This window comes from Triplophysa rosa, linkage group LG18 (assembly GCF_024868665.1).
Source record: "Triplophysa rosa linkage group LG18, Trosa_1v2, whole genome shotgun sequence".
Classification (NCBI taxonomy): domain Eukaryota; kingdom Metazoa; phylum Chordata; class Actinopteri; order Cypriniformes; family Nemacheilidae; genus Triplophysa; species Triplophysa rosa.
Window position 1 is genome coordinate 5,633,949 of NC_079907.1, and position 19,650 is coordinate 5,653,598.

Below are 19,650 nucleotides of genomic sequence, written 5' to 3' on the forward strand. Positions count from 1 at the left end.
GCATGACTGAAATCTTAGATCATTATAATGGTGTACATCGGGATTATTATTATTAAATAATGCATTCGATTTTTTTGGACACAAATATATATGTTATTGGATATTAAGCGTGGCATTGCAAAATATGAATTTACACATTTCTATCAATCACTTTACACAGTGTCATACCGCCCAACCCCAAAATAGCGCTGAATTCACAATCCCTGGACAATGAAGACAAAAAACCCTGAAACATCGCTTACCTAAAACACCACTGGAGTCAATGGGGTATTCAAGGATGGAGGTTGCAGGTCCCAAGGTGTAGGGGTATTCGTAGGGTGCATAGATGATGCCCGATTCCGGGCTCTGGGATATGAGGGTGGCAGGGTGGGGCGTGCCCGTGGGCATGAGGGCAGAGGTATGGATCTGTCGGATGAGGGGCATGAGGGTGGGGGCAGAGGGTGCGGGGGTACGCAGGGCCCCGTGGGGCATGCCCGGTGAGGGGCCTGTGATGATACGGGGAGCTTGTGCGGTAGCGGCCAGCGTGAAGGCTAACGCTGCTGAACAGAATGAGACATACAAGAGCAACAGGCATGGATGTGAGCAGGATGGAAATTGGAGACTAAAGCCCTAACCAGAACGTCAATAAAGTGAGCCCTTGCAAATATTGTAAATAAATAGCCAAAAGAAAAGCAAAAGACAATAAAAAGTAAAGATGCACAGATACTAAATTCCTCCTTTCCGATTATTGGGAGTGATATCTGCGGATACTGAAGATTAAATTATTATTTCGTAATATGACTATTAATATTGAACACCAAACTGGTGATGTTTCTTAACATTTTCTATACACAGAGCAAAATTTAAAGCATTTTCCTGTCCTCTTTTGATTGACAGGATTTATCACCCCTGATCATCGGCCGATAGCTTGAAAAATTCATTTAATCGTCCGATACCGATTATTGGCCGATATATCCGTGCATCTCTAATAAAAAGGAGTTAAAAATTTGTGTTTGCAAATGTTGAAAAAAATGTGTTTTGCTTTTTTTGGTCGAGGATTGATGACGTCATTCTTACGTGACTTGATATTGGCGTCTCTGTATGTGCCGTTGAGTATGGCCAACTCCATCAACTGCATTTTCTTCAGGCTGTCCTCACCTTCCGCCTGCGCACACACATAAATGAACCTTTTTAATGTCATTTTAAAATGAAACTCTTATTTTTTTAAATATTCAAAAACTTAGTATCACCCTATGAAATCCTTTTAAGCTTTTTGTCCTTTTTAACCACAAAGCAGACACACCCTGTTCAGAAATGTGAGTGGGTTGAAACTTTGTTTCTGTTTGGGGTCAGTTTGTATTTTTTGTAGAAAAACACAACCCAAACAGAACTGGCTAAAACCGCCTCGGATCAGAATTTGGAGGTTGCTGGCCTGATGTGCGCCCACAGGCGGGGCGCCGGGGGTCTACAGTTTCACGCTTGCTAACAGCTAACGGATGATTTACTTTGCCACTGTTCAAACAAGCCAGAGAGGTTAAAGCAACAGATCGCGTTACCCTCAACAATGTGTACCGGGATCAATGCCCGTACTCGCCGTCTGTCCACAGACAATGCATACATTACAATACATTTCATTTCTGCTGAATTAGTCGAAGCTTATTGTAATAACTGATACAGCAACTTAATCAAAAAACCTAGTAGTTCTCCTCTGTGTTAACATGTATCTATGGCATATAGCTATTGTATCACAAAATGATTCATATCACTGTGAAACAGCTGGAAGAGCAGAGATACATCGACTCCAACGGCATAAAAAATCCCAACTATGAGAAGCACAAACAAGGGGAAAGATCAGCAAGTTTGTAGCTTCTGGACGGTGAAGTCTGATATCAAAGCAGGTCAGGGAGGGGCTCAGGCAACTGTCCACAGAAGGATATAAACTATGGATATGTCAGCAAGCAGAAAAGCAAAGAGCTTTAAGAAGTACGATCAACGAGTGTATGTGCACACATCTCTCTCTCCCTGCTTGCTTTGGAGAGATCTGCCGACTAAACGCTAAAGAGAATATCATCAGTCATACAATGAATTAGAGATGATGATGGCTAACTAGATTCAAAGCAACTAAGTCAAAGAGATACAGTTAAGTGCACACGGAAAATGAGCTATAATCGTACGATTTATATCTATCGAAACAATGTGTAGAAGACTGACTTTTTAAAATTAACGTGTAAAAGAATTTTACATTTAACACGTTTTTACCATTTTTAATCACCTCATATCTTCACAACTTCAAAAAAAAAATTAAACATACAAATATTCTCTTAAAAACTCTCAATTTGTGAGATACATAAATAAAATAAATGGTTGGAGTATAACAAGGCATTTAAAATTGAATGACAACAGCATAGCATTTGTATTTACATATATCAGGAGTACACTCTTAAAAAAATAGTGCTTTAAAAGGTTCTTCAATGCCATAGAAGAACCTTTTGGTTCCATAAAGAACCTTTAACATGTGGAGAACCTTTCTGCTTCACAAAAGAGGTTCTTCAGATTATAAAAAGTAAGAAAGAGATGGTCCTTTGAAGAACCTTTGGCTGAATGGTTCTTTGTGAAACCAAAAATGGTTCTTCTATGGCAATCTAGCTAAAACATGTTAAAATCAAGAACTGAAAATAGTCTTATCAGGAAAAATTAGTAAAAACCCATTACAAACATAAACTGAATGCGTTGATGGCATTACAACAAGATGATTGGTTTAGATTACAAATGAAAGAACTGAACATTGAAGTGGGAAAAACATGCTGGGTGCTAACGCTTTCGTTTAGTCACCATTCAATTCAGGAAAGAAACGGATTAGACACCTTTGCCTAGAGATTGATGCGTTGCTATGGGGATTCTTCTATATCCCAGTGCATACTTACAGAATCGTCTCATCCGAATCGGATGGAAAACCGCATTCTACACTCTAGGGAGATGTTTTCTAGTTCAAGGCCCAAAGCATTAGGAAGATATTCTTCTACACCATATCACTAGATAGTTTGATGAAAACAAACAAAGTAGTGGGTTTACATTTGAGCTGAGCGTTTCCTGAAGTAACCAGCGTTAAACTTTATAAAGAGCTTATTCTCCATTCACGATTCAATTGCAGAGAAAGGGCAGAGCTGTCAATCATGCATCAGTGCATCTCCAAGAGGGTTACCACGGTAACACCACAGGGACTCCAAAAACCCTCTCTCTCTGACAGCAGAGGGATCGCAATGCAGAGTCACGCAAAGTAAAATTTCATTCTCAAGTGACAAACTACATAAAAAATCATGAACAAAAACTATACTTGGTCCCAGGTCAGCATCGCACGTTATTTTACCTTTCGTAATGGGATGCATTTCTGAGTAAAACTGCAATGAACAAAAAAGACATAGTTTGTCCTTAAAAAAATTGATGAATTAACATTTTTATTATGTTGCTTACATTTTAATGATGGTGAAAATGAAGTACGCATCTTAAAGGGACAGTCCACCAAAAACAAACCTGTCATCATTTATTTATCTTCACGTCATTCAAAACCTGTATTTGACTCTTTTGTGTAACACAAAAGAAGATATTTTGAGAAAATATACAATGGACATCAATGTTTGGTTACCAACATTCTTCAAAATATTTTCTGATTCTGAAAGTCATACAGGTGTGAAATGACATGAGGATGGATGAGTAAATGATGCACGGTCATTTTTGGATGAACTATCCCTTTAAATAAAATCTGAACATATTGCTGAATGTCTATATCTAACAAACACTCCTTGTAAATACACAATTATGTCACTTCCTTCAGACACAAAGGTTAATTTCCATTCAGCTCAGAGTAGCACAGCAGTGCTTCAATCCCCTGTGGGACTCTTTTGAGCCTTGACCCTTAAGTCTTGGCCCTCCTGATTAATTTATAAGCAAAGGTATTCAAGCCTATTAAAAACGGCCTACGGCGCTCACCTTTACACATCTGGAGTCATGTGTGCCAAGTAGCTCTACTTAATTCTCATGGAGAAAGCAACTCCTCTCTACACGCTCACCTGAGGACGCTAGGTTACCAGCAGGAAAATGAAAGACCCGCTGAGTGCAAATACATTTATCATGATCTAAACAGCGTTTTTTGAGCACACCCCAGGGGTCTTGTTTGCAGAGACCTATCAATGGGTTTTTGTCACTCCACACATTTATCGAAAAGTTGAGGGAACAGACGTCACGTCACTCACCGCAGGGACCAGCAGCTTCGTGACTTCCTCCACGGCTCTCTTGAGTTTGATCTCAGCGCGGTTCTGAGAATCTTCCACAGTGATGAGGACGTGGAGGTCTTCGTTCAGATGTTCCCAGTTCGGTTTCCCCCTGTTCTGCTCTTCCTGCCCGTGACAAAAAAAGAAGATAACTCAGAGCTCATAAGATAACACAAGTGTTCTACTGCAGCATTGCGACATCCGGCAGGGAAAAATAAAGGTTAGTCTACTATTATTAAAACCTACTTCTTTATGAGTCTATAAGTGATTTGTGTTTTGTAAAGACTGTGAACACGGTAAACTCAAAGAAGATGCGTCTCTAAATGTATCCCCTTTGAAGGCACTGTCGCTACAGTCATCAAACTTCCCGTCTTAAACAATACATGTTGGGACAATTGCTGTCTGACTTGAAATAGCCTGCTGTGAACAATGATCATTATTAGGCATCTGTGGGTGTGGGCTATGATTAGTTTTGTGTGGCTTTTGGATGTTTTGTGCAACTTTTATATTCAGTCTGCAGCATGGTTTAAAACATTGGTCTGTGTAGGCTTGGTCAGCGTTACACGCTGTCTACATTCTGCTCTGTTTTGTGCTCCATTCAGCTGTTTTAAACATAAGAAAGCATACTTTGTAAACTAGCGACAAGTTGATTATAAAAATGTTTTAAATCGCTTCGACAGGAAAAAATGTTGCAATATACTTATTTACTATAGTAAACTATCAAAGTAAAAAGTAAAAGTAAAAAAAGTATATTATCGTACTTGCTACACTTTTTTAATGTGTACTATAGTATACTGTAGTATTAAAGGGATAGTTCAACAAAAAATAAAAATTCTGACATCATTTATTTACCCTCAGGTCATTCTTTCTTCTGTTGAACACAAAAGATGATATTTTGAGAAATGTCTCAGTGGTTTTGTGTTCATACAATGGAAGTTCATGGAGTTCAATGTTGTTTGGTTTACAACATTCTTCAAAATATATTTTGTGTTTCGCAGAAGAAAGTCATACAGGTTTGAAATAACTAATAAAAGATTAAACCATTTTCATTTTTGGGTGAATTATTCCTTTCACTAGAGTGAACTGATCGACTGTAGCAAATACAGTAGCATACTTTAAAACTTACTATGGTTATTTTATACCGCTCTTCACAATTTGCATTGTATTAAAGCAGCTGTACTGGGGGGAAAACTAACAATTAAAGATATAGCCCTAAAAAGAATGAAATTAAATAAAAGTAAAAGAAAAGAAAAGTAGAGAAAATCCAGTACATACACATATACAGACACGTACACATACGTATTCTACACACACACACACACACACACACACACACACACACACATATACTAGTGTTTATTATAGTAAATAGTAAAGTCTACTACGTTTTTTCATTTGAGCTAACAGAAAAAGATAGAGACAGAAAAAAAGAAACAGGGACCGGATTGGGAAATGACTTAAGCCCGGATCGTCCGCATGAGCACCACCCTACAACAACGTGTCCGAGCGTGTGCGCCGGGCCACATCGATGTCTTTATAATGTTTTTCCATAGCAGTTTTCAACATCTACCGCATATAAGGGCACAGACCACTTCCTATGACTTTGCGGTGGCCAGTTTCCATGGAAACTTTTTCATGGACTCTTATTTCAACTGTTCAGCTGACACACGGACCAAACATCAACAGACAGAGAGCGTTTGCCATAGCAACGGTGAGCTTGGAAGCAAGAGACTGTCAGTTTATCTCAACGCTCTGGCCTGTAAAGGGAGTGACACGCCGGTTGCCATAGCAACGGGGCATTCGGGCCCAAGCCTCGAGTCTTTATGCATTGTCTCCAGCTGGGTTTTTCATCACAGCAGGGCTTATGTTTACGACACGGAGCTCGGGCCTACAGAACAATCAATTACTGTGAACTCGCTCTCCTTCGACCGAGGGCCCCACTTCAAGCGATCGCAGAAATCACCTGGGACTCAAGGGTAAAGTTTGAATGAGAAAAACAATGACATAGAGCAGTCACATCCTCGACGCCGGTCTCAGATCGCAGTAGGGGACGATGTATTTGTTAATAATTGGCTGCCACCTCTTTGGAAGAGAATACTTATGTGATCAAATATATGCGTTCAATAAGGGAACATTACATCCTATGCACAGCTGACAACAAGCTAATAATAACTGTGACTTTTTCAAAGCCTGGAATCAAAGCAACTGCACAATGCATAGAGGTATTCTTTGGCCTACTTTTGAGGGTCTGCCGTTTTGTGCACAACACAGCAAATCCTAAAAAGGAAGATGCCAGTATGATGCGCTTAATTATAGATCTACAACTATGCCTATAGATCAACGTTAAAGGCCAATCCAAAACAAGCTATAAATCACATAAAGTTCATATCATTATGATTTAAGCAAAACCTCTCAAGCACCTAACACGGCGCACCTTGGTCTATTTTAGAGTTATATTCAAATACAGACTTCCAACAGTCAAAAAATTATAATTCATTTGCGACCAACAAACTTGTGAACCCAACATACAGCCGCAGAAACAAATTAAGACCATTTCAAATTTTCATTTAACCAGCATTTCTAAATGTGTTGTGGCCATTCCAGTCCAGTGTCTGTTGAAATTCAACAAAATCAAACCTCAGGAGTGACAAAGTCATCCAACAGCAATCATTTTTTTAACTTTTCCTAAATACAAATATTACTGTTGTTTTGCTTAAAGGTGAATATACGAACTTGTTTTCTTCGCCGTATTTGAGGTCTGGAAAAATACAGACCATCTTTTCTGCTATTTTGACCCGTTTCTCCAGTTTTCATTTTCTGCAAATAAATGCAAAGGAAACAATATTTTTTTGTTCTTTAAGTGAAATTTGGGTGAAATATTATTAGAAGTTCACAGAATGAAACAAGAATGATCAGTTTACCAAAACACGTACCTATAAATAGTAATTTTAAAAATGAAGTCTTGAAATGGTCTTTCAATTTTTTCCACAGCTGTATGATCTGAATTACAATTGGGCTTGTAAACAAGCCACTCCATCATGTGACAAAATAAACATGGCAGATTGTTGTTAAAGGAATGGTTCACCAACAAATAAATATTTTGTCATCATTTACTGACCACAACGGCTTTCTAAACTCCTATGACTAACTTTTATCGGTGGAACAAAAATAGGAATGTCTATTCTGCTCCTTCCCGTACAAAAGTAAATGTTGCGTGTGTTCACTACTCTCTGGATGGGTTACATACAGAGGTCACATTTCGGGTATGGGTCACCATATCTGACAAATAGGTCAACTTTCCAACATTTTTGAACCCCTAACGCTAAACCCACCCTGTTATCACACAGAATGTGACCGTAAACCTAATTTAAGGAAAGAAAAATGATTGAATTGAAAAATGATGAATTTCCCCGTTTTCTTCTCATCCTTGCTTGCCATACTTTTCAGAGGATTTAAATATAAATCTCTGTCCGTAACACAGAAAGTTTTCACTACAAGTGCTCGATGATTTCAACATCTAATCTAGCACAATATTCCACAACCCTCTTCACAGATTTTATTCAGACAAGCTATTACGACAACAGCCTTTTTAAAACAGGCCCCTAGCGTGTGCTGTCACAAAACAACCGTGTCAAACTTGAAGAAACAGCTGAAGTTTTAACTTTCGTTTGTAATTGTCTGTTCTGCGCTTACTAGACGTCCGGGCAGCCTGTCTGGCTAAGAATGCTGAGCCGCTAAGTCTGCGTGTCTGTCCTGACTGATGAAACAGCCTCCATAAGCATCTCTGCGGAGGGCTGGTGCGATAACCGTGGGTTGTGTAATAACAGTGAGAGAATGGCCCTTTGCTAGAGGCATCTCACTTCATTGTGTTCCATTAATTCCCCATCAGTCTGAATTAGCGACGAAGAATCTCATCGATTCCTGGAAAACAGACATTTTTGTGTACGCTCTTAGTATTTCATGTGCACGCTTGTGTAGGCAGTACGAGTTGTGTTATGAAGAGTAAAAAACTTTTTTTTTATGCAAGACGACATGTTTTGCTCGTGTTTGGGGAAAGATGGACCACAACATGTGCAATAAACCCTCCCCTACTATATTACTCTGCTGCACTGCACTACCTCAGAGGATTTCTATTTTTTATATTATTGTGTGTATATATACCTTTGTTTATGTACTGTATGTAGGTCTTGGCTGTTCTGACATTCAACTGTATATATTTTATTTTATAACTGTACAATCGTGAAGAGCTGCTAAACTGTATTTCATTGTTCCCTAAATAAAGTTCTATTCTATTAACAACAGTGTGAGCATGAAACAGACCACCCTTGGTATGAACCCCACATGTATCTGTTGTTGCCTGTATCTGTTTGCTCTTCTATTCTAGACAGAATGACATCAAACATCTCAGATGTAGATACCATTAAAGCATACAGCATAACAGTCTTTAGTAGCACTTTGTGTACTATTCTTGCTATTGTTAAAAACTAAATGGTGTACACGCTGCAAAAAAAAGTGAAGCTTGAAAAATAGCATTTTCCTTTCTCTAATGGCACTCATTTTTCCTCTGTGTCAGGCAGCCTTGGAGGCAAGCGGAACGTCTGCCTCGGTCCTACACTGGGTAAGGCCATGCGGTCACAGACAGGAATTCCATTAAAGTGGAATTGAAAAAGAGAGAAGGAAGGGAAGAATAAGGAAGGAAGGCAGGAAGGACGGACGGAACGAAGGATGCATGGACGGAAGGAAGAAGGAAGGAAGGAAGGGAAGGAAGGAAGGACGGAAGGAAGGAAAGAAAGAAAGAAAGAAAGAAAGGAAGACAGAGGGAAGGAAGACAGAGAGAGAAAGAGAAAGAGAGAAAGGAAGGAAGGAAGACAGAGAAAGAAAGAAAGAAAGAAAGTGAAAGAAAGAAAGGATAGACGGAGATAAGAGAGAGAGAAGACGGAATTGGAAGCCGAAAGAAGGACGGAGGAAGGAAGGGACGGATGGAAGGTTGGAAGGAAGGAGAGAGAAGCGAAGAAGAGAAGAATGGAAGGAGAGGAAGAACGAAAGAAGACAGAAGAAGAAGATAGAAGAGAAAGAAGAGGAAGGAAGAAGAAGGAAGAAGGAGAGGAGAGGGAAGGAAGGAAGGAAAGGAAGACAAAGCGAGAAAGAGAAGGAAGGAAGGAAAGGAAGGAAGACAGAGAGAGAAAGAAAGAAAGAAAGACAGAGAGAGAAAAAAAGACAGAGAGAGAAAGAAAGAAAGAAAAGAAAGAAAAGACAGAGAGAGAAAGCAAAGAAAGCAAAGAAAGAAAGAAAGACAGAAAGAAAGGAAGAAAGAAAGTAAGGCATGGAAGGAAGCAAGAAAAAGAGAGAAAGAAAAGAAAGGAAGAAAGACAGAGAGAGAGAAAGAGAAAGAAGAAAGAAGAGAAGAAAGAGAGAAAGAAAGAAAGAAAGAAAGACAAGAAAGAAAGAAAGAAAGAAAGAAAGAAAGAAAGAAAGAAAGAAAGAAAGAAAGAAAGAAAGAGAGAAAGAAAGAAAAAAGAAAGAAAGCAAAGAAAGAAGAAAGAAAGAAAGAAAGAAAGAAAGAGAAGAAAGAAAGAAAGAAAGAAGAAAGAAAAGAAAGAAAGCAAAGAAAGAAAGCAAGAAAGAAAGAAAGAAAGAAAGAAAGAAAGAAAGAAAGAAAGAAAGAAGGATAAAGATGAGGAAAGAATGGATGGATGGAGGAGGAAGGAAAAAGAAGAGGCGAAAGAAAGAGAAAGAAAGAAGAAAGAAAGGAGGAAGGAAAAAGAAAGAGAGAAGAAAGAAAGAAAGAAAGAAAGAAAGAAAGAAAGAAAGAAAGAAAGAAAGAAAGAAAGAAAGAAAGAAAGAGAAGGAAGGAAGGAAGGAAGGAAGGAAGGAAGGAAGGAAATAAAGAAAAGAATGAAAGAAAGAAAGAAAGAAAGAAAGAAAGAAAGAAAGAAAGAAAGAAAGAAAGGAAAGAAGGAAGGAGGGAGGGAGGGAGGGAGGAAAGAAGGAAGGAAGGAGGGAGAGAAAGAAAGAAAGAAAGACAAACGAACAGACGAACAAGTAAGAAGAAAGGAGAAAGAAGGAAGGATGGACGTACGTACAAACGAACGAACGAACGAAAGAAAAAGAAAGGCTCACCTTCTTTTTGTCTCTCATGGAGCATTTTCCTCGCACCATAATCTTGCAGCCCGTCTCGGCCTCCAGTTGTTTGGCAGTCAGGCCGCGGGGCCCCAGGATTCTTCCCACAAAATTAAACTGTGAAGAGACATCAAAAAGGTATAGGGAGTTCATTCAGTCACAGACATCTGCATTTCCACACATCTGGCAAGAACATGTGAGTGCTAAAGATCTGTAACAAGTTCTACAACAAACATGTTAACAAACAAATATCAACCTGTTATCAATAATACAACACAGTTGATAACAGACTGACTGGTTTCAAACAGTGTGCGCATGGGTTTCAAAACAAAGGTTAAGACCGAGAGATAGAGAACGATGGTCACATCCTAAGGGCTAAAAACACAGACCATCATCCTCATCTGATGATTCTCCCATATGGAAGCTTTTGGTTGATCTTGAATGTGAAGTGCTGGATGGTAACAAAATTGTACAATTCAATCAAGGGGGGATTTAGTAAACCCTGGCAGAATGTGTGGAATGTCTAATCCCCTTTTATGAGCGGGGAACATCTAGAGACCAAATGTGGTTTTGGAATGTACCATTTGCCACTGGGAAACCTTCACATTGCTCTTGACGTAAATCAGATGAAACAAACAAAATGTTAACAAAGAGATCAGACAACACTGAAATAATTATATAAGTATTATGGGAAGGCAGTTCACAGTCGTGTGTATTGATCCTGTCAAACGTTGGGACTTCTTTGCATCATCGGTTGGTGACATTCCTCCACTCTCTGAGAAAATGACATCAGGGCAGTAGAGTCGAGCAGTCTCTCCAGATATTACTACTGAGCTGTGAAACATTTCAACGTTCTCCCCCCCTTGGAGCCATTTCTACACTTCCCATAAGATAACAGGCACAAAAAATAACCATAAAAACCAATTCCACTGCTCAAGCCTTGTAAAAATGGTACTCTGTGACATCTGAAAAGCATTAGTCAAAACCACGCAATACTTTCCAGCTAAAGGGGATATAAAACTGCGGGTTCAAGGAGTCATCAGTCAAGCGATGTGAATGACTGGCCGGCTTTGATTCGACCCCTGGCGTGATTTATCGGTCAGGCCCTTTAACAGACACAGGGCCAGGACAAGCAGGTTTTGGCGTTTGCGGTCTGGCTCTTTCAGCATTTAACCTTATCTGTCACAAGGGCTGAGTGATAAGCCAGGCAGCTGCCTCTCTCTCAGGGTCACAATGCATTCTCTTCCTTTTAAAGCTGAAGTCCTCTCAGGCCGTCCGCAGCTGCTGGGGACCGTGATGCCTCTGTGCTGTATATTTAGAACTGAGTGCATCAGGCAACTGTTTGGATGGCTGGCTGACCGACAGCATCCTTGACTCCTTGTATTATTGTAATTTGTGTTTTTGTGCAATGTTTATGTGGGTAGTGATTGCCAAGCAGCGTAATAGTGATGTCAGATTTGTTTTAGCTGAATCATGATGCGTAATTGCGATAATGCTTTACATTGACGTTTATGCATTTGACAGATATTTTTATACAAAGTGACTAACAGTGCCAAGAGATTGCTATTGAAGGACAATAAGAAAAACTGAATAGAACCAACAGAAAACAGCTGTTGCCTATGTCCACATATGAAGGGGATGTTTCTTAAAGGTACAACAGCAATCAAATTTATTTACGGTCTTTGAATGTTTTAATGGGACAGAAAATATTGATGACTCTGACTTTACTTTCTCAATAAAATGCCCTCTAAAACAGGGATTCTCATCGTTTTGGACTCCAAGGCCCCCACAGTATTCAATAATATTCAAAGTCCCCCCTCCCGCTCACAAACACTTAAAATTTCTGCCCAATAAAATATTCCAGAGCATGATATTAACTGGAAATATGTTCATTCAATATAGAAATGGACAAATAATACGAAATATCTAGTTTTTAGTTGCTTTAAAATGTATTTCAATGCTCACTTGTCTAATTTTAAATTATTAGTCATCCTGAGGCCCCCTTGAAAGTCAGCTGGGCCACTGCCCCCGTTGAGAACTACTTACAAGTGCTGAATTCTGACAGAACCTATTTAAAGGGACAGTTTACCCCAAAATTTTAATTCTGTCATTATTTATTCACTCTCGTGTTGTTCAAAACCTGTATGTTACTCTTTCTTCTGTGGAACACAAAATAGATATCTTGAGTGGATTTTTGTCCATACAGTGGAAGTCTATGGGGATAAATGTTGTTTGGTTACCAACATTCTTCAAAATATCTTCTTTTGTGTTATGCAGAAGAAAGCAAGTCATACAGGTTTGAAATGACATGAAGGTGAGTAATGAAACAATTGATCAAAATAATGAAACAATTTACAATGATCAAAAAATGCAAAGAATTTTAACAAAAATCAAATAAAACCTTTACATCATCTTAAGAGTCTCTCCGAAGGATCTTTATATAGAGACACTGCGAGCATACCGAACAGTAAAATAAATCACCATACCGCCACCCCTTCACCTTCCCATCAATTTCACATTTGTTTTCACATGGACCACACTGACAGGGCTAATGTTCTAGATCATTCTCTCCAAAAGAATCAGGCTGTGGAGGACAGAGTGCGTGTCTCTCACCCACACTTGACGCTGGGGCAGGAGTGCCGGTAGCTCTGATAAGGTTCAGAAGGATTATCAGCACTCTGGTTCTATTAAAGGAGAGCAAAGCCGCTCTCAAAACAAATTTGATGATTGATGGAGGAGATAAGGTGAGGATCTGTTGTGTCTCTAACAGATCTATAAAAGACAATGACAAGACAAAAAAAGGCTTGGCAAAAAGAGTGATGGGACAAAAAGGCCTTAATGGCTTTAATGAGACCATTTTAAGTGTTTATGAAGTTTAATATAGTGCATTACAGCTGTAAAATATTGAGCTATAGCAAAAACAAAAGCAAAAGAAAGAAATATCAGTGTTTCCCATACATTGATTTATTTGTGGCGGCCCGCCACAATATATATTTTTTTAGATTTAGATTCAATTTATTGTCATTGCACATGTACGAAGGTACAAGGCAACGAAATGTGACCTCTGCATTTAACCCATCCAGAGAGTAGTGAACACACGTACCCCCGGAGCAGTGGGCAGCTATCACTGCAGCGCCCGGGGAGCAAGTAGGTGTAAGGTGCCTTGCTCAAGGGCACCTCAGTTGTTACCCGCCGGCCCTGGGAATCGAACCGGCAACCTTCTGGTCACGAGTCCGACTCTCTAACCATTAGGTTAGAGAGAACTGCCCCAATATCAACACAGGCCGCCACGAATAAATTTGTCATGATTTGACAATGAGCTTGGCGCCTTTCTCTCATGTTGCCTGCAGCGCCTCGACGCTAAGCGCCGCTTACACATGACAGTGAATTGAATTAAAAGGTGGCGGTGTTTCCCACAGTCACATATGCTACCGACAGTAAAGACGGCAGACCGAGTCTCTCAGGACGTAACGAAAAGTTAGTATGATTAACAAGGTCATCTGCACAATATTTGTTTGCAACTCATGCATTCTATCCATGTTCTTAAGTCAAATAAGCGACCTAGCCAGGCTAACGTTAGCCGAGTGTAGCACAGAGTTTCCCACACACCCTTTCTCTATGTGCTTGGTGTGAGTCTGTGTGCGAGCTCTCGCCCTCCCTACGGTGCCGAATTGTCTCCGCTATACACGATCACAATAAAACAATCACTCACATTTAAAATAAAAAAGCGAACATACCACAACAACACATTGATGAGAAGAGCTGGTTGGATTAAACATGAGGTATTATTGGGTCGTGTTGAGTCACTATTTTATACTCGTTTTATTTCTGACAACAGAACAGATAATACATGAAATAGCATTAAGTTGTGTTAAAATACAATATAACGTGATAGATCAGAGAGTATAAGCGAAACAGATTTCGAGTGACACCACTAGAGTAAACGCATGTGATGACGTCACAAATATGCTAATTAGTGTGTGACATCATTCATCAGTGCCACAGTCTCTCAAAATCCTGTGGGAAACACTGAATATAAATGTTGGATTGTTTGGGATGTTTGAAAGAAAAAATGTAAATATTCTATATAATTGTTTTATTATTCTAAAAATAATGTTTATGGTGCAAGGCAAGTAAAAATCCTACAACGGGAATAAAACTAATGGTTGAGCCAGACTAATAATAATAATAATAATTGGCAAATATCGCACATGAACAAGGCCCACTTGGGATGGCGCTGTGTTGATCCCAATGACTTTGTTGCTTTATGAAGTTTGCGACCTCAATAAGTCACTCAGCAAAAGGAAATTCTTAGCAGGTTGTCAAACGTACCACATTTAATACACCAGACACCCGACATGAAATCAAACGCTCCTCTGTGTTGTCATCCATCAGACTAATCTATTCAAAAGCTTTTCTTCCTTCAAAATGTGTTTACTTGACACAATAAAACAACTTTTCCAACATTAGAACGAGATGTACTAATACTTTGTTTTAGATTTCCTATTTCGATTTCTTTCTTTTTTCGAAAACAGTAGCAGTAGTTAGTTAAAGGGACAGTACACCCAAAAATAAAAATCCTGTCATTATTTACTCATTCTTGAGGTCTTCCAAATCTGTTTACATTCCTTTGTTCTGATGAACACAGAGAAAGATATTTGGAAGAATGCTTCAACCAAACAGTTCTTGGCCACCATTAACAACCATAGTAGGAAAAATGACAATGGTAGTCAAAAGTGCCTCAGAACGGTTTGCTTTCCTACATTCTTCAAAATATCTTCTTTTCTGTTCAACAGAACAAGGACATTTATAAAGCAATTTTTGCTAAAATGGTTGTAACTGGTGGCCAAGAACTGTTTGGTTGCAAGCATTCTTCCAAATATCTTTTCTCTGTGGGTTTTTGGGTGAACTATGACTAGAAAAGATTTGAAAGCTGCGATGTATAAATAACAGGCAGGCTGTGAGTCACCAAACAGTGGCATTAAGCAATTTTTACCACGCTAATTATTGTCTTTTGATTATTGCTGTCTTGGTAGGGACGAGTTAATTGGATCTGGTCTACTGCAGGCATCTCCTGCTCCCCCGAGTCAACAGCTGCAGTTAGACAATCAAAGCACAAACAAGAAAACGCTCGTCCCCTAGGACACACCTGTGATAATAGACTTCTTGACATAATGTATTGACATCGAATTTTCATAGACAGAATTCCAGATTCCAGTTATTTGAATTATCTACAAAAGTCTATGTTAGTAATGATAAATACACCATTTTTGTTTTATTTACAAGTACTGTTCGGCTTGTGAATGCATTTAAAGTCTAGATTAAACAAAAGGTAAGAAAAAGTGCATGTATATTCCAATTCCAAAACCGTGAATGTGATGATAACAGCTTTAATGATCTGTTGACTGCATGTACCTTTCTTATCACGTTTGCTTTGCTTTGAAACACAGACGCATACTTGCATATCAAATTTGTCATTTATTGTTACAATACTTTTATTACACAGTTATTTATGGGTTAACACTGTGACTGCTGGGTGTATATACTTACGTCTGGGTACTCTTTGACAGGCACATAGAGTTTCTCTTGGAGTTGTGCGATAGGCCCCACAGCGTCCGGGAGTTCAGACGTCCTTTTGTCTGTGCTGCCGTTCAGCGTGTCATTGTACATGTCCTTCCGTACCCGACCGATCTCTGCCAAACACACACAATAAAAACTCAATTATACAAAGAAGCTCTGGGAAATAAGTTCTGGAAGGCGTGAGAAAGAAAATGGACAAAACATTCAAAGGCTGCAAGGAAAAATAAATTCACCCCGAATTGAAAATTCTGTTAATGTTTATTCAGCCTCATGTTCAAAACCAGAAAACCTTTTTTTTTGAGGAACACAAAAGGTTAATTTCTGATGGAATATCTTAGGCACTCTTTTTCCCAAAATTAATGTATATAAGGCCATCTTCCGCCACAGTAAAAAAGTGAACAATTCCTTTAAAATAAAACATGAGAAAGCTAAAGAAAATCCCATCGCTACATGTTTTGCTTTGCAGTAAATATTAAAGTTCTCGCATATAAAACATGGCTGATACACGAAGCACTAAAGTTCGCAACTTTTTTATTACTAACAACTTTCTGTTTCAAGCAACTTGGAAAACTCTCAATGAGCTCACGCAACTAATTCAAAATAACTCCTAAAGGGCAAAAGAGCCCAGCCAGCCATGATGTGCATTCGCAAAAAGTGAATCAGACACCGGCCCTCTGAATGCTCTCTGGTCCAAACCATGAAGTTCCAAAGAGACCCGCATAAAAGACTTAGGCCATAATTATTATTTAACAAAAGCTCTCTGGAAGATATTGGGAAGCAGAAGAAGTATATTAGAATGGATTTTCACTGATGTATAATATGGCTCAAAATGACAACATCAAAGTCTGTAGATAAATATGACCGCAATATAACCCAGAGCCGAGCTAGCCACAGCCTCCCATCGGACCTTCCTAATATACAGCAAAAAAAAGAAAAACAACAAGATCTGAATTGCAATAACCCATCAGTACTCAGTAGGCTTTCTTTAAAGCCACACCCACAAAGGTCCAACGAATGAGGACCGTTTCCACAAGCATGTGTCTGAATTTACTGAACACATGCACACTTACTGTACACTCAAATCAACACATGCTTTAGGCATGACACCATCTGAGAGAATTCCCTAACACATGGTTCTTTGATCTGTGATGTCTATAATAATTCACTGCCTGCATGGTAACACGTTATCATTGGTTATCAAAGCTGACGAAAACCGCCGCAATATGAAATCAGCAGGGATCAATATGAAACAAATCTAAATGTCACAATAAGGCTTTTAAAAGCTTTAGCCTAGGGTGACTGAGTTACACGTTTTGCCTTTTTAAGTGGACATGAATGTGAAATCATTGGTTTTGCCAGAAGTTTAAGTTTGGTTTTGTGTAAAACCTACATGATCTTGCTGGCGATATAAAAAGCAACATTTTGCCAAGGTTTACTAAGGAGCACGTGTAGACTACTTAGTGTATAAGAGCAAAAGTAATGTAATCTAATTCTACAAATGTAATAATATTTTTAGATATATCTTCAAGCTAGAGATGTGATATAAATACGCATGTACTACTGCCTGTTCTCATCACAGATATTCTTCCTCGCAGAACAGCTGAGATGATATATAAGGTGACATATAATTTCCACCTTCAGTTTGGCTGTTATTAGAACAACCATCAAATGCGCTAAAAACAAACATTACATGCATCTGGTCAAAACTCCAAAGCCACTACAGACACAAAGAGTCCTTCCTACTGCTGCTGAAGACCATTATTTATATATAAATGCGATTTGAGTCTGTGTGTGTTTGTGTGTTTGTGTGTGTGTGTGTGCGTGCGTGCGTGCGTGTGTGTGTGTGAGAGAGAGAGGGAGAGGGAGAGAGAGCAAGACGTCTTTGATTACAGTTTGTGTTTGTTAACTGTCATTGGAGTCTACGTCTCGATACTACAGTATGATGCACTTGGTCTGGTATGGAAGCACACCACGACTACATCACCGAGACATAAATATCACCCCTGTAATGCCAACAGATCTCCTGCCCTTTAAACACGCAGAGCCACAGATAACCTATACAGTCACTGTTATTTACTAATAACACACCGTCATGCGTCTGCTTCGACTTCGTACTAACTGACACCTTTAGCTTATTTCAAGGATGAAATCACTTGTGGAAATTTGGAAGCACTCTACATATTTTTCATGGAAATTGAAAAAAAAGGGAAATCCAAGATTTGTGCTGGCTGAACGGCACTTGTTCTGATGTGAGGTGTGAGACACATTCCTGTCATTTAGCGAACAAAAGTGGTGTTGCCTGCGAGAAATGGCTGTCTTCAGACCACGCAGGACGCTACATGAAGACAAAGTGGTTACTCAACCAAACACTACTTCACAGTGTGTGCCGTTACATAAGACTTTGAGAAGTTGTCTCACATATAATCAGATTCAGAAAAACAACAGAAAAAGTGGAGATACCAAGTGGAGTGTGTGCACAAACTATTCATGATAGGAAATGGGCATTCTGGTTAAAGGAACAGTTCACCAAAAAAGGGAAAGAAGAAAATCCTGTCTTCATTTACTCACCTTCAAGCTGTTCCAAACCTGAAAGAATTTATTTTCTAACCAAACAGTTCTTGGCCACCATTGACTACCATAGTAGGAAAAATGGTTTGTTTGTTTATTGGTTTATTGGTATTGGTCATTATTCATTATTCATCATCTAGGGCTGTCACACGATTAATCATGACTAATCGTTTGTAAAATAAAAGTTTTTGTTTACATAAAATGTGTGTGTACTGTATATAATAATTATAAATATATAAATACATACACATAAATGTATATATTTAAGAAATATTTGCACATGTATAAACATTCTTATATTTATATTTAATTTATATTGTATATAAACATACATATTTAATATACACATATATAATTTTTCTTAAAATACATGGATGTGTGTGTATTTATATATACATAATTATTATATACAGTACACACACATATTTTATGTAAACAAAAACTTTTATTTTGTAAACGATTAGTCGATTTAACGATTTAATTTTTCCATTTCTCTCTGCTTTAAGTCTCCCCAACCGGAAGTCACGCATGCATAGAGCCCATTCATGGCGAGAACCAGTTCTATACACAAGTTGGGGGGACAATTTGGAATCGAAAATCACTTGGTAAATTTCTTTGTTCTGTTGAACACAAAAGAAGATATTTTGAAGAATGTAGTAAAGCAAACAGTTCTGGGGCACTTTTGACTACCATTGTAATTGCTCCTACTATGGTAGTCAATGGTGGAACAAAGAAATTAATACAGATTTGAACAACTCAAGGGTGAGTTAATAAATGACAGAATTTTTATTTTTGGGTGAATTGTCCCTTTAATTGATCTATTTAAGTAAATCTACAGAAAACCAAATGGAGCAGTATGGGAAAATACTAATTATATACACATATTTTGTGCAACTAATTTTAACGCTTTGGAACAGAAACAGATCATTTCAGTCTCGCATACACAGACACTAGTGTCGGCCATCTGCGGCAATGTGGGAGAGACGAGAGACGCTGAGACGAACAGAGAAAACATGATAAAGAAAGGCAAAAAAGACAGAAAAGGTTGCAAGAGGGATGAAAGAGTAGAGCTCAAACAGAGAAACCATCTGGATACTCGCACACTGCCAAAAAATGGAGAAGACAACAGACTCCA

At 38.7% G+C, this 19,650-nt stretch overlaps 1 protein-coding gene across 6 annotated transcripts in view; it reads right to left on the reverse strand.

The window, feature by feature from the left end:
• qki2 (QKI, KH domain containing, RNA binding 2) overlaps positions 1 to 19,650 on the reverse strand; it is a 34,824-nt gene that overhangs the window by 9,422 nt on the left and 5,752 nt on the right. For 4 of the 6 annotated variants that reach the window (XR_008964751.1, XM_057357759.1, XM_057357757.1 and 1 more), the window contains exons 2-6: positions 15,918 to 16,060; positions 10,368 to 10,484; positions 4,230 to 4,373; positions 1,057 to 1,144; positions 243 to 539 (exon numbers count right to left, since the gene is read on the reverse strand). Coding sequence is in view for 5 of the 6 variants with exons in the window: in XM_057357759.1 (XP_057213742.1) it covers positions 243 to 539; positions 1,057 to 1,144; positions 4,230 to 4,373; positions 10,368 to 10,484; positions 15,918 to 16,060 (789 nt within the window). In the remaining variant the exon portion in view is untranslated. The remainder of the gene's footprint in view (positions 1 to 242; positions 540 to 1,056; positions 1,145 to 4,229; positions 4,374 to 10,367; positions 10,485 to 15,917; positions 16,061 to 19,650) is intronic. The other 2 variants (XM_057357758.1, XM_057357761.1) reach the window with 1 other exon arrangement.